The sequence below is a fragment of the Coturnix japonica genome, chromosome 3 (genome assembly GCF_001577835.2).
Source record: "Coturnix japonica isolate 7356 chromosome 3, Coturnix japonica 2.1, whole genome shotgun sequence".
NCBI lineage: Eukaryota > Metazoa > Chordata > Aves > Galliformes > Phasianidae > Coturnix > Coturnix japonica.
Window position 1 is genome coordinate 57,012,334 of NC_029518.1, and position 27,981 is coordinate 57,040,314.

General features: G+C 38.0%; 1 protein-coding gene across 9 annotated transcripts in view; it reads left to right on the plus strand.

The window, feature by feature from the left end:
* The first annotated feature begins 6,829 nt into the window (after positions 1-6,829).
* The window catches only part of FAM184A (family with sequence similarity 184 member A), a 59,209-nt gene continuing 38,057 nt past the window's right edge, over positions 6,830-27,981 (plus strand). For 4 of the 9 annotated variants that reach the window (XM_015858693.2, XM_015858688.2, XM_015858695.2 and 1 more), the window contains exons 1-4: positions 6,830-7,333; positions 23,715-24,569; positions 26,078-26,213; positions 27,752-27,933. In XM_015858693.2, the coding sequence (XP_015714179.1) occupies positions 7,169-7,333; positions 23,715-24,569; positions 26,078-26,213; positions 27,752-27,933 (1,338 nt within the window). In that variant the 5' untranslated portion in view covers positions 6,830-7,168. The remainder of the gene's footprint in view (positions 7,334-23,714; positions 24,570-26,077; positions 26,214-27,751; positions 27,934-27,981) is intronic. The other 5 variants (XM_015858689.2, XM_015858694.2, XM_015858686.2 and 2 more) reach the window with 4 other exon arrangements.

Genomic DNA, 27,981 nt, shown 5'->3' on the forward strand with positions numbered 1-27,981 from the left:
GCATTTCAAATGAAGCTTTCAAGTATTTGAAGGAAATAGTAAACTTTACAAAAGACATTTTTATTTGAATTTTTATTTTTAATCGACACTTGTACAAAGCCTCTGGGGCCTCAACCCAATTTTAACAAAACCATAAATCCATCACTCTTAATTTTTTTGGAATGATGCCAGTCTATCTTTCTTCTTCCTCGAAGCATAACCAAAATCCTCTTTGGAGTCCAAATCTGTATGCTCAAATCCCCCCCAAATACATTGGCAAGATGCAGTGATTTGAAGTCACGTGAGTCAGGGAATAGACCCACGATAATTGTGTGGACCAGAAAATCCTGAACCAATGTTAGAGATTAATTATTCACTTTCAAAGTAAAACCCTCCAAGCAACCAATCATTCAATTTCCAATACCATTATAGTGAGAAATACAGCTTGCAAATGTCAATGTTGCTTTGCAGAATAACCCTGAGGGCAGGATCAGAGCTACACCAGCCATCTGTTTGAACTTTCCTATTGTGGAACATTTCTCTATCTGCTTCCAAATGACCCCATTGGCAATGATGGAGAAGGAAAACCTGGGTAGTCCTGCAGCATATGATGCCATTCTTGCACTGTAGATTAGATTTGCCACTCAATGCAGCTTTAAGTTATTGCATCCAGCCCTCCACAGTTGACATCAAGAAGACAAAAATATCTGCCTTTCATTCATGCCTGCTGTGAGAGTGGATGCCTTTTTTAGGCTTCCTGGAGTAAGAACGAATACACATGGAAGCCAGCATAGAAAGCAGTGAGTTAAATCATAGCTTAGCTTAGCTTAACTCTATACTGGTGTTCCTATAATGAACAGGCATTTATCATTAAATTAAACTGCTGAGAGAAGCAACTCTTAAACCGGGGGCTGATGCTGTAGCCATTTTTCCCTACTGATGATTTTTTCCCTGAAGATGCATAACAGATGTGATAAACACCAGCTGGCAATAACTATGCTAAAACCAACAAACATCATCAGCCAGCCAGATTTTCCCAGGAAGGTCAGTGTTGTAAGTCTTATTCTCAATCACAATTGTTTACTGTTGTTTATTGTAGACTAACATTCTAAATAATGTTTTTATCAGTCAGAATTATTTTTGTATTTTAACCTACAAAGCTGCTTTTCCTCCAAGAAGAAAACAAGGGCATTATGTGTCTGCACAAGCAAGTCCAGCATATCTAAATAACATCAGGGCTGGACTGAATAAGTCACACTAATCATAAAATTGTCTTTACCAGCTACTACTAAACGCACATGGCAAATTTCCTTGTCTTCTTTTTGAGTGTCTTGTAGCACTTGTATTAAACACCACTTGGCCTCAATCACAGAACTCCCTTGCATTTAAGTCCCAAGAGAAACATTATAGAGGTTAGCAAGATTATACAGGAAGACATGGCAGGTGGATCATACCACACTCCTACAAGCTCACCAAGGCAAATGCCATGTGCTTAAAATGGTGGAAGTAACCAGTGGATGGCTGGAAACATATGCAACCATGGTAGAAGCTATGATAATATACCACAAGTTACTGTTACTTCCAGTATAAGTGCTTTCATCATAGTGAATATAAACAAAAATGTATTAATTTAATTAACTGACGTATATTGTTTTTTGACTCTGAGCAGTCTCCATCTGAGTTATTTGTAGGGAACATAAGAATGTAAAAGACTGAACATCCATAATTAAGGCCTTTGAATCAAACTGTTAATACATAGTTTTTTATCGCATCTGCCATTTTATCCAAAATAAAAACAATTACAAACAACAACAAAACTTTCTAACATCCTTGGAAAACAGCATGATGGGCAGCTAAGTTTACAGTCCAGTGAAGAAAGCAAGATGGGATCCCTCATTTACAGTAGAAAAGTCAACATAATAAGAGCTATACTAAATTTAACAAATATTGATAAAATTGTGCTTTCATGTGCAGAAATATGCATACAACAGAGAAATTATATTGAAATAAATTGAACAGAGACATTTTAAAAAGTTTTCTTTGTATCCTTCAACTTATCTGTAGTACAAATCTAGGGAGTAATTTAAAACATTAAGATAGGTGTTTGGTCTACTGCATTTCAAGGAGTGGAAAACAAATTTGATTCATACAGGTGTTGCAGGAGGAAATGCTTGTTCCTTTAAAGTCTTTGAAATACCCCGTGTGGGCCCTGCCTAGCAGACTTCATCCAAAATGAGAGTTCTTTGGCCTCCTATTCTTCACTACAAAGACCAAATCTCCCCTAGAGGGCCCAGGTTTACAAAACTAGAGCTTTTTGTCTCCATCCTCCTGTACATTCATTATTATTATGTTCACAAACATAGAAAACAATTTGGGCTATTTATTGACCTTTGAAAATTGAAAAGTAAATCTACCCCTCTTTACAGAATTTAATGCAGCTAAAAGAAGATTCCCTTGCTACTTTCAGACTTTAAAAAAGAAATTGCTTTATACGATTTCTTACACAGATAACTCAGCACAATAGATTAACCTCAACCTTAGCAATGAGGTTTATGTGATAAAGTAGGACATTGTGGATTTAGTCAGCTGTTATATTCCAACAGGTTTATTTGGACTAGAAAAGGTAGGAATGACAGCTAAGATTTCATGTTATTTTTTAATGGTGAATTGTCATTTAATAAAAATAAATAAACATGTGGATTCATATTGTGTCTATAACAAATGGATGGTTTAGCATTCAGGTAGAAACAAATTATATTGTCTATTTGTTTATTTTGACCTTTCTAGAAAATATTGTCTAAAAAGTCTATTTTGTTATTGGAAGAGTCTCCATGTTTTAAGTATTTTGTTGTGAAATACTTGCATAATTCAACCATTAAATGAAAATGAGAACTGTGATAAAAGCATTTATACATATTTGGAAAAGAGTTGAAGATTCGCTGTTTAGAGTTATTGCTGGAAGTTTACAAATTAAACAGAATAAACTTGCAAATACCACTAGGTCAAATCTCTTATTAATTGTCCTTTCTGTAAAAGCTGCTCTGACATCTTTAGAATTGCCAAAAGACATTATTAGAAAGCCAGCTTGGTCTTTGTAACACTTTCTGTCTATAAAGGAGAGGGGGGGTTCTATGCCTTTGGCTTGAAACTTGAGCATACAGTGATTGCACATATTTATCTTAGTCATAGCTGTGATGAGATAAACAAAGCAAATTGTAATCCTCATTAATGTAAGCAGTTAAAACTTAAATGAAATTCTTCCCTAGTCTGCAAGTCCTGGTAATATGGTAAATATTTTGTCATTTTAGGAAAGAGACACACATACTGAAACGTATGAGTATCAAACACAAAGATGGAGACAAATAGTTATGCAGGAAAATACAAAGAAAGCATAGGTAGATTTTCACATAGGCAGAGTTGTTGATTTTACAATGGAGAAAGCAAAACTATAAAGTCACGGTAAGTTTTCCATGTATGCTTCCATGTACATATATATGTGTATATATATACACATATAATTTATACCTATTTATATGTATACATATATATGTGTATATATGTGTGTGTATATATATACACATATACGCACACACACACATATATACATATGCATATATACACACACACGGCAGATATATAGAAGTACAATCTAAAAAGCATAGTTTTACTAACAATATTTTTCATTCTTAAGAATCTTCCATCTATGGAAGACCATTCCTACACAGTACCTACACTTTTAGAGAAAATGGATAGAAATAAATTGTCTTGTCACTCTCTTCTGTGGGTGACAGAGATGCTAAAGATTTCTTGCCACAGCTTTCATGGCAGTGATATATGTTAAGAGAGCCCAGCTTCATCCATCGCTTTCCTCCCCTGTCAGCAGACCCAGAGCACTGTCTCCTTGTTTGTCTCTGCATGGTCTCAGCCCAAACCCTGTGAGATCTTTACATGTCCTAATATACTGACACACGTGAAACCTCGCCAAGGGAATAAAAGCACTACAGTCCCTGCTATTTTGCTGCATAAACCCTCTTTTCAACAGTAACCATGAAGAAAACAGGTTGTATGCTACAAGTAGAAATTAATTAATGGAAACAAGATTGAGCAGTCAGCATCTGAGCGCTAAAGGCATAAAAGGTGGAAAGTAACTCTTGCAACCATTTTAAATACAAAAACTACTACTAGAAGACAAGCAAAATAAAGGCATAACATATTTAATCACCTCCTGAATTTAAAAGCTAGACAAAATGTAATATTTGGCAACCCGATACGAGAGACAGACAGAAATTAAACATTCTTAACTGTTTCATTGCAGCAGATATGAGACACTTGACAATGGTTCAAAACAATAATTTGGAGGCAATATGAATCACAGAAAATGAATACACTTCTCAGGAGAAAATTAAAAGTAAAACAGTAAAGCTTACTGTCTTGGAAGAAACTGTGATAAATTCAAAACACCTTAATAGCAGAGTCATTACTAAGGACAGCAAAGAGAGTAATCTTTTGCACAGGAGTTAAGAAGCTTGCTTAAGGTCAAGCAGTCAGCCAGACAAAACCATTAACTGAAAACAAGTCTTTGGAATCAGTCTGCTGCTTTAATTAGTAATTTGACCTTCCTACATATGGAAAATCATTCTTAGTCGCTGAATTATTTTTTAATTTGATCAAACTGAACTAACAGTCTGTTCTATTCATGGATGTTGTCTATGGATGCATATTTGATACAGATGCTCCTAATATTCTTTCTACCCCTTACATTTCATCTGTATGAATCACTGCCTGGGTAAGCACCATCTGTCCTTTGTTCTCTGTTGCCAGAATGGGCCACTTCGGAATGGAAAAAACAAAATAAAAAATAAACAGCATCAGAATATTCTGAACAATGCAAATTCCAGGCTCAACACAGTGCAGCTACCCAAAGAATGAGATTAAATCACTTTTGAGACTCCTCCCTCTCCCAAACAGTTGGGTTTACTGAGTCTTTCAATATACAAATCCTTTCCCAAACTACGTAGCTCTTCTGACCCTTTTTCTGAATTTTTTTCTGGTATGCTGATGTGTGGAAATTGCAGACACCAGACCTCAGCTTAAGTATTTCAGTTGCACTCACAAATACCCTGAATGAGAAAGTAGGAGCACCTAATTGTATATTCTTTTTAGTGCCCTGTCTCATTTGCACCACAGCCTCTGGCTTGCACTGCCCATCCACGTTGAATTGGTTATTTATCACACTACATAAGCATGAATCTCTGTAACTGAGATACACTGCTCTGTAATCTGGACTTCCTCATATTCCTCACTATCCATAGAATCACAGAATCATAGAATCACTTGTGTTGGAAGGGATCTCAATGACCATCCAGTTCCAGCTCCTCAGCCACGGACTCATGAGTTACCACTCACTATACCAGGAACAAGATTAGACTGCTCAGGGTCTCATTCAAGCTGGCCTCACTTTCCACTGATTTCTGACATTTTCACATTGTAGGTAATACTTTTTCCCCTCATCCTTGTTGAGATGGAGAGATTTAGTCATTTACCATTTTGATTTTTGCCTGCCTACAAAGAATGCATGCAAAGAAGAGATTTTTAGAGCAGAGGGAATGAAAAGAAGAAAATAAAGGAGGAAAAAGGAAAAAAAAAAAAAGGAAAAAAGTTCTCTACAGAGAATATCAAGGACTTTTAAAAGATCAGAAAAGATCAGTGTAGAGGCTGCTAATCTAGAAATCCAACATGTCCAACCACATTAATGTATTTATGTTCTCCTAAGGCCAGAGTCTAGCAAAGAGACATTAAATTGTTAAACACGGTGGCTGTTCTCCTGAGGTGCACAGGATGGAAATGGAAGAAGAGAGCAGTCATCTCCACATGAAATCTTATAGTAAATTTGGCTGTGAATTCCTTCTGGCAGGTATGTTTGTTCTGCACTCATCCCATCAGATTAGCGGTCTGTATTTGCAGTTTGCAGAGGCTGTGCCCATAGGAAAAGTGGTTGGTCAACTCCAGAGAGTGCTTTCCCCTCTCACTCTGCTGGGTTGCTCTGCCGTCTGTGGGAACCTAATTGTGCAGCCATTGGATTTACTCAATTCATTTTGATTTTAAGATGTTACTCCTCCCAACCAACTACTCCAACTACTGGACAGAGGCACTCAAGGTCAGGCTGGACTGGGCTCCAAGCAATCAGATCTAGCTTTAGGTGTCCCTGTTAATTGCAGGAGGGATGGACTAGGTGGACTTTAAAGGCCCCTTCCAACTCAAGCAGGTCTATCATTAGGAAGTATTACTTCTCGGAAAGGGTAGTCAGGCATTGGAATGCACTGCCCAGGGAGGTGGTGGAGTCACCGACCATGGGAGTGTTCAAGAAACGTTTGGATGTTGTGTTGATGAATATGATTTAGCCGAGAAGTATCGGTAATGGTTGGACTAGATGGTCTTCTAGGTCTTTTCCAACCTTGATAATTCTGTGATTCTGTGATCATCCTGTTGTGAGAAAATGACTCTTCTTCCCTCACACACCCAGGGGGCAACAAGAGTGAACCCGAAGTCTCTTCCTATCACAGCATGGTAGTGAGCCAGGAGCCATCCCAGCCGTCCCTAGCCCCGCATGACCCCCAGTGCATTTTCAGGGCTGTGAGAAGCTTCTAGAGGTCGGTGTCTGCACCCCGACACCTGCCACGACGGGGTATATACACCCAGACCCGTGCACGCCTTCCACACCTGACGGAGCCCGTTTACAGCAGGGCCCGAGAGCGGAGCATCGCCCAACGGCATCGTGCCGCGGGCAGCAGAGCGACGGGTACGGGGGGCGGGCAGGCTGCGGGCGGGGCTGCCGAGTGACGCGGCCTACGCGGCGTAAACAGCGCGGCGGCGACAGCTTGGGAACGGCCCGGCGGCCGGGAACGGCCACCGGCCCCCTCGCTCGTTCCCCGGCCGGGCGGGCTGCCCCGGGGCCGGCCGGCCTCCCCGCCTGGTGCCGGGCGGGAGGGACGGAGGAGCCGCTGGGGAGAGGCCGGTGCTCCTTAGCGCGGCGGCCCCCCGCGGGGTTGATGCCGCAGCCCCCCGCCCGCTGAGGGGCTGCGGGCAGCGGCCGGGGAGCTCTCGGACGGGGGTTGGCGGCCTCGGCGCGGCTGAACCGGCGGCGGCTGAGCCGGCGGATGCCGAGCGGCGGCGGGGGCCGGCGGTGAAGATGGCGACCCCGGGGATGAGCTGGCAGCAGCAGCACGGCTACGGCGGCGGCTCCGCGCCCGGAGCGGGGAAATTCGGCTCCGGTTCTGCCCCGCCGGGACTGGGAGCCGAGCACAGCCCGGACCTACACTTCAAAATGAGCAAGAAGATCGCCCAGCTCACCAAGGTGAGAGAGTCCTCGCCTCCGGGCAGCGACGGGCTGCCGGGCTCCTCTGCCGCCTCGGGTGTTTTCCCCTTCTTATTTTTCTTTCCCCCTCCTCCTCGTTTGTTCATTTCACATGTGAAGGGTTGAGACACTGCCCCTCTCTTCGTCTTGCCACCTCGGCTCAGCCTCGCTGGAGAGAGGTCATCTCCTGAGCTTGGTTCTTCCAGCGGAGCGATGCCCGCTCCTCGGCGGCTTAATGCGGCTGGGCTCGCACCCGAGAGGTCGGGCCTGGCGAAGCGCGGCTGCCCTGCCCTGCCCTGCCCTGCCCTGCCCTGCCCTGCCCTGCCAGCTGCCCCTGGCCGGGCGCTGGGAGCTGGGGAGGGGAGGCTGACGGCAGCCAAGCGGCATCGCCTTCCATCAGCTGTGTGTGGGCTCAGATTGGCGCGGTCAGACCTTTATTGGTAGGCTGATGTTTGCTATTTATTTATGAAAATAATGACTGTGTTTTCTAGCTCTTTGATAACCTATTCTCCGAGTCTTGTTAAATACGTAATTTCGGGTGATGCTTCCTGTCCTTTTGCTGAAGAGCGGTGCTCCCATTTAAGGTGATTAGTGAAGTCATCCTTAGATGGCATGAAGTGTGACCATACCTTGAACCCTGTATTACCGACTTACCGGTTTCCCTAAGGCCATTTCCAGTATAGGAAATACATTGTATCTTTGTTAAAGTCTGTAGTCAAACAATGTTTTAAAAGCATATTATTAAGACTGGTGGGCCCCACAATTCAGACCTGATTGTAACTAAGATTTTATTTAGAATAACTTAAAAATGAAAGAAAGAAACACTGTGGTGGTGTTATCTCCCTTGTATGATGCTCAAGACATAAGTGAATACCATGGTTTAAGAAGTGAAGGGCAGATTGCATTTCTTACTGAGAATACACAAGAAACCACTGTCAATAATTACATAGTTAAAGCATATAAAGATATATTTAAAAGCACTGTGGGGGATTGCTAGCATTCTTCAAATGTATGCTGAGATGGATGAAGGTGACATGGAACTACAAACAGAGAGAATGAAGAATGCTGGCAGTCACCCAGTGGAGACATATTTCTGCACAGCTGAAGAGATCAGTGAAATAGTGTTTACTGTGGAGCACTGTGCACCTTATGTTATTGGAAAACTGATGACTGAGGCATATTTTGGCTTGGCTTTAAATTCAGAACCCAGTGTCTTAATATATTAACTTCAGTCAAATGAAAATTTCAGTGTTTTAAGAAGAAAACAAGAATTAAAATCAGTTTAAGAATTGCTGTGGTTTCAATTGTGAATCAAAATATTGAAGATATTACTACAGACTTGTGCTTCTTGAAAGGTGCAGCAGGTACCTGGAGAGCATAAATGTATTTTAGATTTACCTTATGGTCAGTTACACATGCAAGTACTTTCAGATAACAGTTTTTACTTCTACATGCCCTCTGATATCTTTCCCTTTCTTTCTCTAGGAATTACCCAGTAGTTTTTAGCTGATTTTAGAAACAGAGTTCCATTTCTGTGGTGAAACCATGTGTGTGTATACCCATGAATTCCACTTCACTAGACATGTGTGCTGTCTTTTGTTAGCGTGTGTCAGATGGCTTGAGAAAAGTGTGAGTTAAATGGGGATAGAAAGGCATAGTGCTGGAATACTTTGAATTTTTGTACTGGAAGGCTTGAAGGGAGTGGAAGTAAGTACTGTGCCTCATTCATAAGATCTATTATGATCTGTAATAGAGTTCTTTTAGTATTCTAAAGATTTTGTGCATGCGTGCCCTCCTGAATGTTTCAGAATGCTGCAAATAGAAGCTACAAGTGGCTTTCTGGTTATGTGTTTAAATAACTGTGAATTAGCTGTGATTGTATGGGGATCTTACAGGTGGATTAGGCTTTTGCAGGATTGGAATCTCATTTGTTTACTTGACTTGCAGAGTCCAGTTAGTCTTTACTTTCTGTGTTTGTGCTCTGTTTTTAAAGTTTAGGGGGAAAACTTGTGACTTTTGCTGATCTTCATGAACCGAAGGTCTGGGCTAAAGAACCATATTTTTGGAGTTAAAATAGGCTGCATAACGAAAACATTCCTTTTGTACCTAATGCAACAGCAAAATAAAGAATTTAAAGATGACATTTAAAAGTATTCCTAAGCATTAACTTCACTGAGACAGGGGTGCAGATTTTGACTGTTTTCCAGTTGGAGAGTTCTAGCCTGGTGTTTCTGCTTGTTACTTGACCTTTCAGAGAGGGAAGCTTAGAAGAGAGAGAGGAAGAAAAAGAAAAAAGCTTTAGGATTATATTTTACCATGATGAAGTTTCCTACCTTCTCTGGGATGTGAAGCCTATGAAGGGAATCCAGCTGCAGGGGAAAAAAAATAAATATGATACTTAATTTCTATAAACAGAAGTTAACTGTCAGAAGAGTTAACTTTACTTTGTAACAGATTTGTGGAAATAAGTCATCCAAATTGAATGATGAATTAAAAAACAAGATGTAAGAGTACTTCTGTGAAGGTCTTTTGGCCAAATACTGCTGTTCTGGCTCTGTCAGGTGCTTACTTTTTGTATGTATAGAGTTACTTTCAAGTACTCTAGGGACTTCTTAATAAGTATGCCATCACATGTACATCAGCTTGTGTAATATCTTTATATAAAATCTTGTGCCTTCCAGCTGTTCCTCCCCTCTCATCCTCTCGTCTTGTTGGTTGATTTATTTTCATCTTCATACTTTTCTCTGAAACTGTCTTGAAGATCTATCAAGTCTCAGTGGATTCAGAACTGGAATCAGGTATTTTATCTGATCAAAACAAAACCACTGACACAGTGTACTGAAAAGGAAATATAAATACATAGGGGGGCATAGTTAACTGGGCAGCTTGTATCTTCTGAGAAAAGAAATACGACTTAGTACTTTTTCCAATCCATGTATAGCTGTTACTATGAGCTGTCAGCAGTAGCAGAAGAGAATGCTTTCCCTGTGGGAAATTGAGGTCATTCATGAAGGGAATGTAAAATTTCAAAGTTAGTAATTCTATGTTATATTTTCACATTACTCAAAGAGAATCTAATGTTTTGGTTGAAACTAAATGGGAATATAAATAAAGAAGTGAATTTTGGTTTTAATGCTTAGTTTTACTCAGTAACTTAGAGTGAGGCAAAATAAAATGCAATCCTGTTTCACTGAGCATGCTTCTGAAATGCTTTACTGTGTTTTAACTCTTGAAAAAAATATAACTCGATGTAACTTTAATATGTTTAACTCACAGGAGAAGGTAAAACATGTCAGTAGTTAGAAATGCGGTTTAAAAAAAATAACATGATGCTCATGTCATGCTTAAAAACTGCGGAAATTGTAACTGGAGCAATTTTAGGACCTCTTCTTCAGGATAAGCTCCTTATTTTAGACGTTTTGAAAGATTTGTGTACCAGTACGGGGATAAAGTAGCATCTGACACCAAAGATTAAAGCCAAAAAGAAGTAAGCCATGATTATGAGATTGCATATATGTGTTTGTACTACTATGTGCTGAAGTGCTAATGCAGTGTTGTATTATGCTTGCTGCAGATGAAAATATGCATATGTATTTTTTATTACTTTGCATAAGACAACTGGAATAGGAAACAGAAAATTAAGTTGCTGCTTTGGTACTGTCAGTATGGGAGGGCGGGTTTTGTTTTCACGATTACTTGAAGAGTACAAGTTCAAGGGTCTTGCTGGCTTATTTTGGTGCTTCCCCCCCACATGCACACAGTTCTTATGCTGTAGCTTTTAGCTTAAGCACTTGTAGTTGAGAAATTCGCATCTTAAATTTGTGTACAAAATCTGTTCTGCAAGCTTTGTGATGTCAACATAAATTATGGACATTAATGAAATAATTTAGATGATCCACTCTGGTATTATGTGGCAAGAATCTTGAATGTTGAGTTGGTTGTGGAAATTTCCTAGATCCTAGTTGCAGAAGTTTTAGATGAATTGAAGGAAGAGTCTATGGAGGAGTCTATAAGTGCCATGCAGGTGCACTACAGTGATTACTGTTTCTATTAGGCTGGTCAATTTCATGACAAGAAAAATAAATCAGAAAAAGAGATGTTTTTCCTTGCTACATGCCTAGAGCAGGATAGATAAATACTGGGATGCTTCCAAAAAAAGATAAAATAGTAAACAAACTAGATTCTGGGACTCTTGAAACTAGAGTTCTAATTCTGCCATCAGCTTCTTGTATAAATCTGGAAAGTAGTTTTCTTCTTTGTTTTCTCCTTCATTTTCCTGGTTTAAAGAGAAGATATTCTTAGCAAAACATTTTTCTTGGCCATGTAGTAGTATGTAGGTTACTCCAAACGTCTGCTATTTGTTTCCCTGGAAGCTGTAACAGATGCAAAGAGCAAAATAACACTATTTGACAGAGCAAATTCTCAGCTACAAAACACTGTTTTTCAACATAGTCACCACCATTAGCTGTGCATTTTCACCAGCAATGGAAAAAGAGTCTGCATGCTGTGCTTGTAGAAATCTTCACCAGCAGTGATGACCCACTCTTTCACAGCTGCTATGATATCGTAAATGCTGGGAAAATATTGCCTGTGCGCTCCATCTTTCATTGGCCCAAACAGATGGAAGTCAGGAGGCACCAAATACAAACTGTGCACAGAGTGTAGGAGGACAGTGCAGTCAAGACTGGCAGAGTGTTTCACAGTCTTCAAACTGGTTGGCACTATCATGTACTAAGAGAAAGGTTGTCTTCTCTGGCCTTACTATGGAAGTTCAAGCCTTCAGCTTAGTCTGCGTCATGATGTAGCGTTCAGGGTTGATCATTTGTCTGGGTTCCAGGAAGTCTGAAAGGATCTTTCCTATCTCAAAACACATTGTGTATCACTTCTCTCACTGAGGGCTGCATCTTCAGTTTCTTCTTCAATTCATACATCATTCCATGAGCTGCCATTTTGAACTGGACTCATAGTGGTGTCACCAATCTCATCACTGTTAATGATATGATCCAGGAAACTGTCAACTTCGGTCACCTATTGTGTCAGTAGGTCCTGGAAAACTTGCATATAGCATTCTTGCTGCTTCTGTGTGAGAATTTGTCACAAACTTTGTGATATTCCAATTTTGCTACCATAGTTTCCAATGCATTGAAGCAGTTATTTGGCTCCATATGCAGTTCTCTGACTGTAACCCACTGATTTGTGCAGGTGAGCTGATTGAGTCACTCTTCAAATTGTAATATGACAGCTGTTCATGGTCATTTGGAACATAGCTCATCTTTCACATCACTGTTGTCACTGCTGAAATCCACCACCCTCCACCTCACTGTACTTACCTCCACTGTTGTGTCTCCATAAACATACAATGAGTTTTGACAAATGTCAGTGGGTGCATTTGTTTCAGTAGGTAGGACACACCCTTCCTTTATATTCTCTTCTGTGTAAGATGCTGATTTGTCAGACTGCCCACCTGTTATACAGCAACAAAATGTAATGGAATCTTGGTTGGAAGGTTCAACCTCTACTGCTGTACCATCAGCATCCACCTCTGATGTTGTGGGCCAACATAACAAAATGGGAGGCATTACTTTCAAAACAGTCCTCATATATTTACTTCAAAGAATAAACAACAAATCTGATAATCTTTAATTCATGTTTGTGCTTCTTATTTTGTGAACTTTTTGGCCTGAAAAGATAGACATCTCCCTCCCTCAGCTATCACAGAATGCAGCACTATGGCAGTAGCTATAGAGTTTAGCTTATTAATGAGAATACTTAAAATGTTGTATTTCTAGTGAAACTTTGTCAGTTTTTATTTGAAAATATTCAACCTCAATAAACAAAATAGCTACAGCTCTCACATAGGCTTCATTATATATAGGGTTATATGGGAATTTAAAAGAAGAGCCCTTAAAAATAGAGAAGTAATGAGAATCTAAAAGAGCCTCTAGAACTGTTTTGACTTTAGCTGTCATCATGTGGTAGCTGATGCCAGTAACAGTTTTCAAAAGACTCATTTTTCTTTTTTTTTTTTAAGCAACCTTATGTCATCTCTCCAATGTTTGTTAACGTTGGCAGTAGGCCAGTGTTTGCATATAGCTCCAGCATTGCATGAAAAAGACTGAAATTTCAAAAAGGCCGTGATTGACTACAGATTTGATTTTCAAAATTTTTTCTGTACATTTCCAGCTGGTAATGTGGGAAGAGATGTTTTGTTGTTTTAACTGCAACAGAGATTATATTTCTGAAGCAGATGTCTTAAGATTTTTCTTTTTAAGTCCTGCTAATAGTTTCTCCACCTCCCCTTTCTAACTCTTCACATTGTTTTCTGACGTTGGCCTCGTAGTCTGCAGTAGTTTTGGTCTTAGCAAAAGTTATTCACAAAGGAGAAGTTTCTCTGTAGCTGTGATGGTTTAAGAACAAAGATGGAACTGTAAGAATTCTTCTTCGGACTTATAAAAGCAGAAGGTATTAGCTTTAACATCAGACTTCTTGTTGAAGGACTTAAGGTTGCTTCAAAGCAATTCCATTGGTGCAGCGATACCTTATATATTTATTTATTTATTAATATGGGGGGAAACTTGGTGGTCTCCAAGTCTCTTGTGAAGAACCTACACAAAAAACTTCACTCTTTGGAGCTGACAACAAGGAGGCGAGGGAAGGTTCATTGTCTTAATTGCTAGATTTTTATTTTATTTTGTAGACTAATTTATCAGTAAAATCTCTGTGTAGTGCTATGAAATTAGATGTGTGTGTCTCTTGGCTCGTACAAGGCTGGCAGTGGTAAGCAAGATTTGTGTACTCTTCTGTGATATCATCAGTGTCATAGCAATAACCAAAGGCACTACGTTCCAGAAATAACTAGAAGAAACAAAGGTAGACTGAAGTAGTTAACCATCTTACCCTATTTAATGCTTTATCTGTTTTTGTTTCTTTGTTTCTTTAACTGTTTTTTTAACTACCTATAGAAGCTTGTACAGAACAACCTTTTACTTTGCTTGTGGCTTGGTTAGGTTCAAAATGGCAACTTACAAATAGCCATTGTTAAAAAGTTGGCAAAGTCCTTTCTGTTCAAGATGCTCTTGCTAAATGAAACACAACCTTTTAGCTAATATAAGAAGTATGATGTGATGACAAAAAATAAATACATGTATTTTTATTTTCCTTTATTAAGATGAAAGAAATGATTCCAGCCAGTTTCCTTTAATTGAATTTCTAGAAATCTGAACTATGTTTTTAGAAAACAGGTGTGCTGTAATCCAGAGATTATTAATTGAATGATGGTTTTGCTCTTGATGTGAGTGAAAGCTGTAACTTTTAGCAAAGGGTATGTCTGGGACTGCCTTCTCAGATCTAATATTTTCCAGTATGAAAGCTAATGTGTTTGGATAGCTTGTACTGAAATGTACTGCAGTAATTTCTTATGACTCTTTGTTGTTTTAAAATTTGAGAAATGAAAATGGTGATAAATTATTCTAGTAATGAAGAATAGATAAAAGAACTTGAAATAGGTTTGTTGCTTTTATTTTTCTGTGCTCTGTATTAATAAACGTAGGCTTCCTTTCAAAAAAGCCCTTTTGTTTATATCTTATGGTAATAATCTGAGTTGTGCTTCTAAGCTACTCATGTGTTTCTTCCCAATGTGAACCTGTATTGCCAGTGTTGCAATACATACTACTTACATCACTTATTTTAAAATTATGTAAATCGTGTATATATGAATGGATACACGTTTATGTTGTGCCACTGAGTGGCCAAACGTAATTTGAAAATTTTGAGATATTATTTTGTTTGAGTTGTTCACTACTTTGGCCAGACTGGATCAGACTTTGTAGCATTTATTTATAGTCAATTAAGTTCCTGTGGCATGCAAGTCTTTTCGTCTTTTTTTTTTTTTTTTTTTTTTTTCCCTTCCTAATTTTTGTTTTATGCTGAGGTAGATGTTACATAGATTTAACTGCAAAAATTGGGCCCTAATAGAGACTAGAATCCTTCACTAAGATCAGCTTGTGTGCTCTTTGAGCTGATCTGGAAACAACACTGTGTCCATTGTGTCCATTCTCTCTACTTCTTGGATTCCAGTCTTGCATTTAGTTTCATGCTCTGCTTCATACTTTTTTGTGTGTATCTCTACAAAACAGCGTAGAGCATTCATAATTTGGTGTATTGGGTATGTTGTGCCTCACCTCTGGATATCTAAAGCATAACATTGTACTGCATTCATGTTCAGGCAGGCCTTGCCATTTTCTGTATTGCATATTCTTTGTAAGTGCAAAGCCTAAAGCTAGCTTAATTTCTACTGGTTTGTATTTACCATTTCTTCTAGAATATCAGCTTACAGCTGCTACATTCCGAACTTCATATTATTCTTTACAGATACCTGTTTAATAAAATAAACCTTTTTATTTAATGCGAATTATTTTATATGTAAGTACCCACATGTGTTTGTGTATGTGTGTGTATTTCTAATGGGCCTATGTTCAGTCATCTGAGAAAGTTAATTTTCTGCTTTCAGAAAACTTAGCATGGCAAAGTTGGAAGCACTAATAACATGTCCTCTTACTAGACAATATTAAAAAAAAAAAGTGAAATGCTGATCATAGATGTACCCGCATCAGGTTTTGGTGTACGTGGCCTCTTAAAATCTTATCAGAGTCCTGACTGACATGTTGTGTTGGGATCTAGATTTGCTAGTAATTCTTCAGCCTCTTCTGTTCTCAAGCATGGAAAAGGAATTCTTTCAGGCTCTTACAGAAAAGGGTAACAGTTGTTTAAGTGTGTTGAAAGAATGTTTTCTTGTCCGGAAAGCATAAAAACCAGTAGCTTGTCAAATAATTCAGAGTAGTCTCAAGCTGATCTACAGTAACTGATTTTATTGAAGAATATTAGAGACTTATAATATAGATATAGATATTTTAGTGAAGTCTGAGCCTTTACGTGCTTCTCTTGGAAACTTGATAGCTCGTGTGATTCAGCCTGTCTCCTGACTGGAACCATCCCTTGGTCGAGGTTTCGCGGAGGCGTGGCTGACCAGCCTGTTACTGTCCGCGGTGCTGAACGCAAGGCTCGGCTCAGTCAGCCAGCCTGTTGTTGTCCGCGGTGCTGAGCTCAGGACCGTCTCCTTATTTTAGTTTTACTTCCAGTGACGTCAGGGGTGAATAAATTTTGTCTACTGTTATGAAAACCTATAATCTCTGTAGAGATTCGACTTATAAAACTACAGCTGTCCAAGGCTTTTTTGTGCTCTACGTCATGGGCTATTATATATATATTACACTGAGTGCCGTGAAAATAAGTATGATGAATTATTTATCTTAGTGTAGGTAACTTGTAGTTTGACGCTGGCCTCTCCAAAAGAATGATGAAAAGCTGAAAAAGTGAAACTGAGAGCAAGCACTATTGTTTTTCCATGAATTCTGTTGGTAAGCAAATTGAGGTATGTTCGAGAATATTTAAGTTAACAGCAGTGTTTTATTCATACTATCAAAATTCTAAAAGACAGGTTCGAGTCTGAGTTCCTAAAACTAAGGTAGAAAGTATTCTACACAAAATTTGATGATTTATTTCAGGATATAAACTTCACCTAAGTCTTCTGAAAGAACTGCCTTCCAATAATATGAGAATTTAGAAAGTCAGAAACAAAGATGTCTTGTCAAATTTACTAAAAGACAATGTGCTATTTCTGAAAGTTATATAAAGTCTGTTATATTCAAAATTTTTCTTAACTCTCAAAAAAAAAAAATAATAGGAAATTACATCCTGAGATATTATATAATGCTTTAAAAACAGTCATTTTTATAATTAATCAGAAAAATTTTTTACCTTTTTTGGGTTTTGGACACTTTGAACTTAATATTTTGCTATGTGCTTTTGTTTGTTTTGCCAATGGCAAACTAATGTTACCTACTGAATGTTAAGTCAGTTGCTCAGCTCTGAGAAGTTGTTCATGCCTTGCTTCGAAGTCCATATACCCACAAAGAAAGTCAGTGCAAACATGTTAGCTAAAGAAAAAAAAAATAAAATCAATGAGAAGCAGCCCAGTTACTAGAGAATAACTTGGAGTAGTTCTTTGGCCTGTCTTGTTTTTCTTGCAGTGAGGTCTAATCATATAGCAGATGTGTCAACCATATTCTAGTAAGATGATTAGAAGTTAAATGTGTTTCTTTCTCACCAGGAGGCAGATTGCAGAATTTGTACATCTGTCACTAAATCTTTTTTACTGTTGTTGGTGCTGCAGTATGCTTCTCAAGATTTAACTATCTTAGCAAGTTGCCTGGAGCTAATTGTGATTTGTGATGGTTGTGTCTTGATTGTTAGAGGTTAATATTCCAGAACCAAAAAGGGGCTTTAATTGGATGATGCTGGCAATTATTCTGTGCCTTGCCCAGCCCAAGGACATTGGGTTGTAGTGACTAATATATGCTTAACTAGTCTGAAGAAACAGTTGATTCTTACCTGTATGTAGAAAAAAACATCTAAATGTTCATTAGAGGGCTGTGAATGATTACATTTGCGAGTCTGTCCTTTTGTCACAGTGGAATTATCTGCCCTTTTTGATCAACTCCTATGTGTTCTTAGTTGTGATAATAAGCGTGCTTGAAGTCATCTGATTAGTTTGACTCTCTAATTCACGTATCTAATTTTTTGCATAACAAATTAGGAAGGCATGCATAGCTGGTCTTGTACTCCTGTGTTTGCCTACCTAATTGGTGTGTTATCTGCTGAGTGTCCCAGGAGGCTGTAGCTGATGTTGAAACGTGCATTTCTTGGCAGATACACCTTCACATAATGTATATCTTCCTTAACACTTCTTTTCTTTAAAAGCCTACATTACATTCAAGCAGAAACTATGTAGTAGACTGCATAGCCTATGTTTAGTTTAATTGTCTCTATTCTTAAACAACTGGAAAAGAGAAGGAGTTGTATTTACTATACATATTTCACTTGGCAATATGTCTTGTATAGAATGGGGGGTGAGGTATTGATTAGAGGGCTTCAGCTCATTTTATGTCTATCTGGAGTACAATACAGTATTAACAGACGTGAATTTTCTTTCCAGTGAAGCTTAAGAATTTTATAAAGTAGCTTGCATTGCTTTTTTTGCAGATGTTGACAAAGGATTGAGAGAATATGTGACTTTTTGCATGGCCAGGCTTCTTTAGCTTGTGTTGATCTTTGTGTTTTCTGATTTGTTTTGTTTGTTATTGGAGTAGAAAATAAGTTCAGTTCTTTGTAAGAGCAAGGGAATTTGTCATTACTTAATACTTCAGTAACCAGACCATTATTCCTTTCTGCTTCTTTTTGCAGTGTTTATCTTCAGGGATGTTTTCTTTTGCTTTTATACACTACTGTCACTAAAATTTCATTTTAATGACACTGCATTTAATTTGTTGGAATCTTTTCATAGTGTCCTAGTGTGTTTTGTATCCTTATACTGCTGTAGAAGACTGCCTAAAATATAAGAGGTATATTAGGAACTTGCTGAAAATTCTGTAGCAAATTAACAAGTGCAAATATTTAAATTTCTGTCAGAAAAAGGGAAACATTCATGAAATGTACTTACGTCTGTTGGTATGTATATTGGGTTTATATGACATGGTTTTGGTAGTGGGGGGCGTGGCTGCAGGAGCAGCCTCTTAGTAGAGTCCAGCAGCTACCCCATGTCAAATCAAAGCCAGCTCCAGAAGTGTCAGGCTGCTGACCCAGAATGAGCAATGAGCAGATTAAAGAAAGGGAAAAACTGTTGCACAATAGCAGATGGGAGAGAGGAATGAGAAAATAAGAGCAAATCAGCCCTGAAGACAGCAAGGTCAGTGCAGAAGGAGGGAAGAAAGTGCTCCAAGTGTGGAGCAGAAGTTGCCTGCAGCCCGTGGAGAGGCCCATAGTGGAGCAGTTCCCTGCAGCCCATGGACACTGTGTGGAGCAGATCTCCACATGCAGCCCACAGTGCAGCAGTGGATGTGGCTTGAAGGAGGCCACAGCCTAGGGAGAGTCCCCATGGGTGCAGGCCCTGGGCCAAAGTTGCAGCCCATAGAGAGGAGCTTGTGGTGGGGCAGGAGGGCTCAGGCAAATGCCACCCGTGGGGCCCCATGCTGGAGCAGCGACATCCTTGAGGATGGACCTTGTGATATGGAGCTGTATTGGAACAGTGCTAGAGGAGCTGCAGCCCATGGAAACACCACATGGGATCTGTTTGGGAGGGACAGCATTCCACAGGAGTGACCCCATGCTAGAGCAGGGGTAGGGAATGACCATGGAGGAGTGGCACAAATGATGTGTTATGGACTATTCACAGCCCCTGTTGCCATGCCCTGCTCAAGAGGAGGAAATAGAAGAAGATAGGTGAGAAGAAGATTCTTTTTATTCCTCGCTGTTCTACTCTGCTAACAATAGGCAATAAACAGCATTAGACTTTCCTGCACCTAGTCCTTTTCTAATGGCCTGGAAGTAATTGTTGAGTGACATCCTGTTCTTATCTCAGCCCACAAAGTATTTCATCATATTTGTTGTTGTTGTTGTTTTTGTTTGTTTGTTTTCCTATTGAGGAAAGGGGGAGTGAGAGAACAGTTGTGTGGTGATTTGCTGACCATTGGTATTAATCCACAACTGTATTCATTGAGCTTGCGTGTGTTTAATGTTCCTTATCATAAATAACATTTACACTTTAATGGAAGAGATATTATTTTTGAAGATGTATTATACACAGTCTTTCTAACCCCTTAAGCTATAGGTAGGAAAAATCCTCTTTAAATATAGGTTATATTTAGGGAAAGGACTTGCTAAAACTAAATGAGAAGGGAAAGCTAGGTATCAAAATCTTTCCTGCTTGTTAGAACCTTTCCGGACTGTGGCAGAGGAAGAGGAGTGTGTTAAATGCTAGAGATAAGTTTCAAGCTTAGCCAGCAAATAAGTAAACGATATATGTATATTTCATTGCACTCTTTATACACATATATAAATATACATACACACACACACACACATTAAGCAGAATTTATATATGCGTATAAAGAGTGCAATGAAATATACATATATCATTTACTTATTTGCTGGATAAGCTTGAAACTTTGAAAAAGTAATTAGACCTGAGCAGGTATGTTTTCTCAGTGAAATGCTTTATTCTACAAAGCAGTTTTTTTTCTACACTGTCTCTTAAAGTTAAGATAACATTCATAATTCTACAGAAGAAAAAATGTTTTGGAATCTGCATTGTCCATAGAATAGTCTTTAAAAGTGCTTCAGAGTAATTTCTTGATATTCTATGAATATATTTTTTGTATACAGCTTACTTGGATCATTCTCAATGTTTCTGTGAGGTGATGGATAGTTTTGCAATATGCCACTATTTTAGGGGTGGTTTTTTTTTGTTTGTTTGTTTCCTTTTTATTAAAAAACAACAAAAAACAAAAAACCCCACAAAAAACAACCAAAAAAACCCAACAGAAACAAAACAAACAAAAAACCACAGATTTTTATAGTAGGAGTCAGATCCAGGCAATTTTATTTGGGAGACTGAATATGTATGTAAACTGACATGTGCATCATACAGACCTGTGTGTGCCTCAAGGAAAGAGGCCTTGAGCTAATTATTTAACATGAAGTTGCACGCAAATGTCTCCATTTAAAAATAATAATAATAAAAAAAAGAGTAACAAATTCTTGTGAGCATACTTAGATGTGTTCCCTGATTTAAGATCTCCGGTATTTTCTGAACTGCTACATTAAAAAAAAAAAAAAAAAAAAAAAAAAAAAAAAAAAAAAAAAAAAAAAAAAAACCAGAAAAAACAAATAAGCACCAACATATGCTGAAGAAATTAGACTTCTTGATTTTTCCCTTAATCATTCTATATCATATCAGCTCTTAGAGATTTTGTTTTGCTGCTTAGGATAGTTCTTGATGCCCAGAACTTGAGTCCTTGACGAAGATCCTCCTTTGACTGACCTTGGTGTGAAACTCTGAACAAATTTACTTACATACTTTTGTCTGGTTAATCTCTGGAACAGTAAGAGTTAACATCTCACAATTAATGTAGAATGAAATACGGTAATAGCACAGATAGCAAACCGTTACAATTTAAATATTTGATCATTTTGATCTTTCTATTTGTTTCCCCAGTTGTTCTCCTGTCTCTTCCACCCCTGATTACCCTCCCCCACCTCAAAAGAAAAATTAAAAAAGTATGTTATTCTGGAAAAAGCTTCAGAGTTTATCTGGTGGAGTTCAATTTATGGCTAGTAATAATGCATGAGAAGGAATAAAATATTATTATCAGCTGTCTACTTCATGTATCTGTTAGTAATGTATTTATATGAATGCACTTGTAATTGTGGAGAACTTTTCTGAACAATTATTATCTTTTTTAGTCCTACAGGAAAATACTTCAAAGCTACTATATTTCTAATCTACTAAGCAGCAGATATCTAGTAAAGACATACTTAAGTATAACTTTCTTTAGTTAGCAGAGAGGAAGAAAAGGAGGAAAATGGATGTTTTGCTCATTGTAATGGAGAAAGTGGTCATTCTGGACTGCAGTAGATGATATGAATTAGTTTTTTGTAGCTGTACAATAATTCCTGGAATATGTGATTTTAACATCTCTATTTTGTAAACTTCAGCTTTTAAATTTGTATCCCACTTGTATCTGTGGGTAATGACTTGTCCTTAGAAAAGTCTTGTTATTGTTTCCCAGTGTATCATAGTACTTTCTGTGTTGAACAGCTCACTTCTCATTTACCTACTGATAGAGTCAGTCAGGCTTGTTGGTTTGTGTGTTTGTGTGTTCCAAATTGTTAATAAGTTACGCATGAATGATTCATTGTTGGCACTGTAGTTTTGTTGCAGCATATTAAAGAGAGGTGCGTTCTTGGGGTGTTTCAAACTGGTGGCTGAGGCATCGACAGGCAGTGGCAGCAGCACCAAAGTGTATATTGAAAACAAGGCATGTCAGTTGGATGAGGCTGAATGTAGTGCTCTGTCTCAGGGGTCCATTTGTTGAGTCTGAAATGAAGGTTTACTAGAGATATAATTTGTGTGTGTGTGTGTGTAAGACACGTTAGTTTGCTGTTTTTCTAAAAGGTATCACTTCTGATTTCCATGTTAACTTCAGAAGAATAAACCACTCATTTGTTTTTTTGCAAAATTTATTTGGCACCTAGTACTAGTATTAAGGTGTATTATGTGGTTTTTAATTGGAAAAACATTCATTCTATCATGACTGAGTTCCTGGCTGAAGCAGATGACTCAAGTGAAACTGGCTATGTAAGAATATAATATCTGGTTTGAAGCTATAAATGTTTCTTAGCCAAATAGTCAAATGTCTTTCAGATACAGTTTTGTCTGTATACACTAATGCTAATGAAGAAAAAGATTTCCTTAGTTGTACTCCATGTGGTAGAGCTAAATAGTTCAGTGCTTGATTTTTGGCATAAAAAGGTCATTACTGATTTTGTTACTAATGCTATTACAGTTCATTGGACTGAATCACATAGTATTTTGTTAGACTCTTATTAGTTATGCTACTGTTTTGCATAAAAGGTATTAAGACCTTTAGCAGACAATTTCATATTATTTTTTACAGTATAAATAGTTTCTTCACTGATGTATTTGTAAACATACGCACACATCTGTATGTTTGTGAGATACATCCCATGAGATATATCTGGTTACTCTACTCAATACTGGGTGAAAGTTTTAGTTTTGCTGACTTTACAGTCAACTTCAGCTGCCTTGCTCCCTCAGCTCCCCAAGCTGCTGTCTCCCTTTTCTGTTCAACTGACTTACTAGCTGGAAGGTTAGCAAGTTTATGTAGCTAGAAACCTCAGATTTTAGGAGGTTTGGATTTGCGGGTTGTATAATAGATAAACTGTCTAAAAACAACTTGTATCTGGGCAGTCTACAGGTCTGTAAACCAGGGCAACCAGTGCATTTTAGGCATGTCTAAAACAGAATAGTTAAGAATAGCAGTTGAAAAGGGGGGGATTTAAGATTTGGAGTTTATTAGTGCAGGAAAAGAAATTGGAGCATATATTGTTTCGGCAGAAAACTTCTGTTCAATTTTGATGTTTTGTTTTTTGTATGTATAATGTGCTTTTTTCACCACTGGAATTTACAGCAACAGCATGTGTATATAAAGGCAAACTTTTAATCAGCAAAATTGTAGGTTGCAGACTGTAGAAGGCCAGTTCCACAACATGTGTAAGACTGTAATGACAAATACAGAATTTATGCAGTCAAATTCGTAAGAACATTTGGTGTCTCACTTGTATCAGGAAAACATGCCAGATTGTCAAAGTAGCAAAATGCCTAGGGTGCTTTTAATTTTTATTTTTTTATATAGCAGTTAGCCAGGATGCCTTTTCTCAGTATATTATTGTTTCGTTTTTGTAGGTAATATATGCTTTGAACACTAAAAATGATGAACATGAAGCTGCTATCCAAGCCCTTAAGGATGCCCATGAAGAAGAAATTCAACAAATTCTTGCAGAGACAAGGGAGAAGATCTTGCAGTATAAAAGTAAAGTTGCAGAAGAAATGGATCTTAAGAGAAAGATCCAGGTTTTGGAAGAGTCACTGGAGGATCATAAAAAAATGAAACATCAGGCCTTGACAGAATTTGAAGCATATAAGGATAGAGTTGAAGACATGCAGCTTTGTGCAGAAGCCCAGCATGTCCAACGTGTAGTGACCATGTCAAGAGAAGTAGAAGAGATTAGAAAGAAATTTGAGGAAAGGCTACGAAGTTTCATACAGTTGCAAGTGCAGTATGAAAAGGACAAGCGTTCAGCTCTGGAAGACTTGCGAGCTGCACATAGACTTGAGATTCAAGAACTTCTGAAGACTCAACAGAGTCAGAATGCAACCTTGAGTAAGGGACAAGAAAAGCTAGAGGAACTGCACAGACTGGAGCTTGAAGACTTGAATAATAAAGTTGAGGAACTGAGACTGGAAAGGAAAAAGCTCATTGAGGACTATGAAGGTAAACTTAGCAAAGCGCAATCCTTCTATGAACATGAACTTGATTCATTGAAAAGATCCCAGCTTTTTACAGCTGAAAGTCTGCATGCTTGCAAAGAAAAAGAGGTGGAGCTAAGGAAAGAGTTTCAGAACCAAGAAAGTATTTTACGGAAGAATCTGGGAAAACTTAAAACTGAATTGCAAATGGTGCAGGATGAAGCAGCCAGTCTACGGGAAAAATGCCAAAAGCTTCAGGTGGCACTTAGTACAGCAGAAAACAATGTTCAGGTGAGGTCAATACCATGATGTTCCACAAGTGAGTTCATTTATTTCTTTCCTTTTCCAGTTTAGGCTGCCAGACTGTTACACTGAGATGACTGAAACATGTAAACGGAATTTCCTACTACTCAAAATTGTTTTTCATCCACTCTAGATATTTTATTTATAGTATTTAATTTTCCCAGATTGAATTAACATGTATTTGTTTATATTCCAGTAGACTCTAGAAATCGTAATCATGGGAAAGTTTTGTTCTCCCTATACAAGCAAAGTGACTTGCTTTCCACTACACATGAAGTTCCAATCATATCACCCAAAGTGTATCACCCATATACTGGACAGAATATTCAAAACCATTTCCACTTAGGGAAGAGAAATAAAAAGTCTTGCACAAGTATGTTTTCCTTAGTTCTTCATGTAAATTCATCCGTACTTCCTAAAACAAAAGGTTCAGAGTGGGAAGGAGGATGCTGGTGACTGATAATATCTGAGTTGTTATGCTGATTAAGTGAAATGCTTTCTAGAAAAGGTGAGAAATAACTGAATATATTTTAAGAAATTTAATGGAATGGACTACAGAGAAGATGAATATTCTGAATATTCAGTACAGTTGTGGTTGTAGAGATCATTGGTGACTATATGACCTAAGCATCCAGAGTGTTAAGAACAACAGGTTTTTGAGAACAAAAAAAAAAAACACAAAAACAACAACTTTCTGGATGTTTGCTTTGTTAGCTTTATAATAAAAAAAACCTTCTGTGATGTCTTTACAGACAGTAACTGAAATGCTGCATATGTTTTCAGTTATTTCGATTTTGAAGTTGCTCTTCAGTGCTGATATTTCTTGTCCATAAGGAAGGACAAGATATCTCAGACTTACAAAGGCAGGTCTTTTGGTCAGCAGAGAGATAGGACTCCGTATGTTGTCCTTAAAGGAAAAGTTTTTGTAAAGTACTACTTGCTTTTTCTAACTGTGCCTAGGTATAAAGATCTCTGTGGAGGAGCTTAAATATTTCACTTTTGGCAGTCTTAGTAAGTCTCGTGCTTCCAAATATCTTAAATATGATTGTTATAGTAATTCTGGAAGCATCCAGAACTTCATTGTCTTGAGCTGAGATATTCCACCATCTCTTCCCATTTATAATCTAATTTCAGCCAATCCTTTGGACTGTTTTGCTGTTGTCTTGTGTAATTGCTATAGGTAAAAGAACAGTCCCTTCTTCCTGTATCAGAAGATGAATACAGTAGAGTCTTTTTTCCAGTCTTCAGAGGGTCTTCCAAAAGTCCATTTCCAACTCTGTTTAATTAATGAGACTAAAAAACTGTTTCCTTGTCATGCCATGTATCTTCTATGATAATTTTGAAAATACACATCATGGATGTGATGATAATATTACAAGACTTCAGCTTGTGTTAAAATAAAATTTGTTTGCTGACAGGTCTTTTCTGTACCTTTTCACCAAGTACTCATATGAACGTTATTCTATATATATAATGTTATACCATGTTTCCTGTAGGTTCTTCAAAAACAGCTAGATGACGTGAAGGAGGAGGAGATGTCATTGCTAAGCAAACATAAAGAAGTGGAAAGTGAGCTAGCAGCTGCCAGAGAACGCTTACAACAGCAGGCCACCGATCTTGTTCTCAAAGCCAGTATGTATGTTAGTAATGTAATCTGAAAAATGCTCTTCATCCATTAATTCTAGCATTTCTTTTTTCTTTAAAGCTTGTGGTGGTTTACCATGCCTAAAGGGCTACTTAATGCTCTTCATAGAGTGATAGAATTGTCCAGGTTGGAAAAGACCTTAAAATTCATGAAGTCCAACTGCAACCTAACCATACCCTAACTCTAACAACCCTCCTCTACCAACTACTAACAACGTCTTACTACCTACTACTAAAAACCCTCCATGTTTCTGACAAGCGTTCTTTTATTAACTGTTTTGATACTGCATAGTTTGCACTTAGAATCTTTTTATGTGTAATTAATTGTACACAAGTACAATGTTTTACTTTGTGTGCTCTGTATATATCTTCTAGATCTTGAATCATCTTGTATTAGCTATAGTGTTTAGTAATGATTTCATGTATTAGCTATAGTGTTTAGTAATGATTTCATGACACTATACTTGTTTAATACGCTTCTGTCTTGCATCTGTGTGTTCTCTATATAGTCACCAAACCATTCTTCCTGTTTCTCCATCATTTTCATTTGCTTTGTGATTTCACTGAGGCAGTGGTACTTTGCTTTACCCCCACTTTCAGAAGATATGCAATTTATTGGTTAATAAATTTGTTAGGATTTTCCTTATAGCTGTTTTCTTATGGCCTAGCCCCTGAGTAGTGTGTGTAAATGTAGCCTGTACCAAGGCTTTATTTCTGTCCCTCAAATGATGAGGCAGTTCTGCAGATGAGTCTAGTTGTATTTGCCATCTGGAGAGATACCTAGGGCATACACACCATGCTTGTAAGGGATTGGAATAGGCTAGGTTCTATATTTTGAAAATATACTCTACTCCACTACTCAAAACTGCAAGGTCCTTCTGGATGGAAATAGCTAAAAGGAATATGTTTCTTGCTAAGGCAATTTCAATCATAGCTTTCAAATGGGTCTCTGATCCTCCAGAAAACAAAAAGGCATCAAAAGCAAGCCTCTGACCTGCAAAGATTTAGGTCATGCATTTCTATAACAAGAATGATTTGTAATGAATCTTTTAGTCATAGCCTCACAGCAAAATGAACAAAGTAGAATTCTGTAATTTCTACATAGATTGCATGCTGATTAAATTATGAGTTTAATAACACATCTTTGCCACTGGACTTCAGTGTTTTGTTTTCTTTTATGTAGCTTTTTGTGGGGCAAAAATGCATGGTTTTAGGAGAGGTTAGTTCTTTGGAATTGATTGTGTATGTTCTTAGACCTGCCTACTTCTGTATTCTCTTGGAATCAGCATGCAATTTTGAAGCAGAGAAATTGAAACTAAAGGAGCCCTAGCACCAAAGCCTCTGCAATTGTTGGGTGTTTTAACAATAAAAATGAAAAAGAGTAAAATGAAAGGGAATGTAAGCATTGCATCACGGAGATCCATGTGAAGATTTCCACTGAAGTTTTTCTAGAAATCATTAGGGTATGAATGTGTACTTCACTTACAAGACCAATGACATGAGGTTTTAAAGAGTTTTGTTTTTAGGTCACATTGGAATGCTTCAAGCTACCCAAATGACACAAGAAGTTACAATCAGAGATTTGGAATCAGAAAAGTCTAGATTAAAAGAGAAACTATCCCAACTGGAAGAGGAAAGAAACTTACTACAAAGCAAAACACAGAGTCTGGATGAGCGACAAAGGCAGCAGATTCTGGCTTTGGAGAAGGTTAGACAACTTAATTGCTTCAGCTGAATGAAAGCAGACTTGAATTTA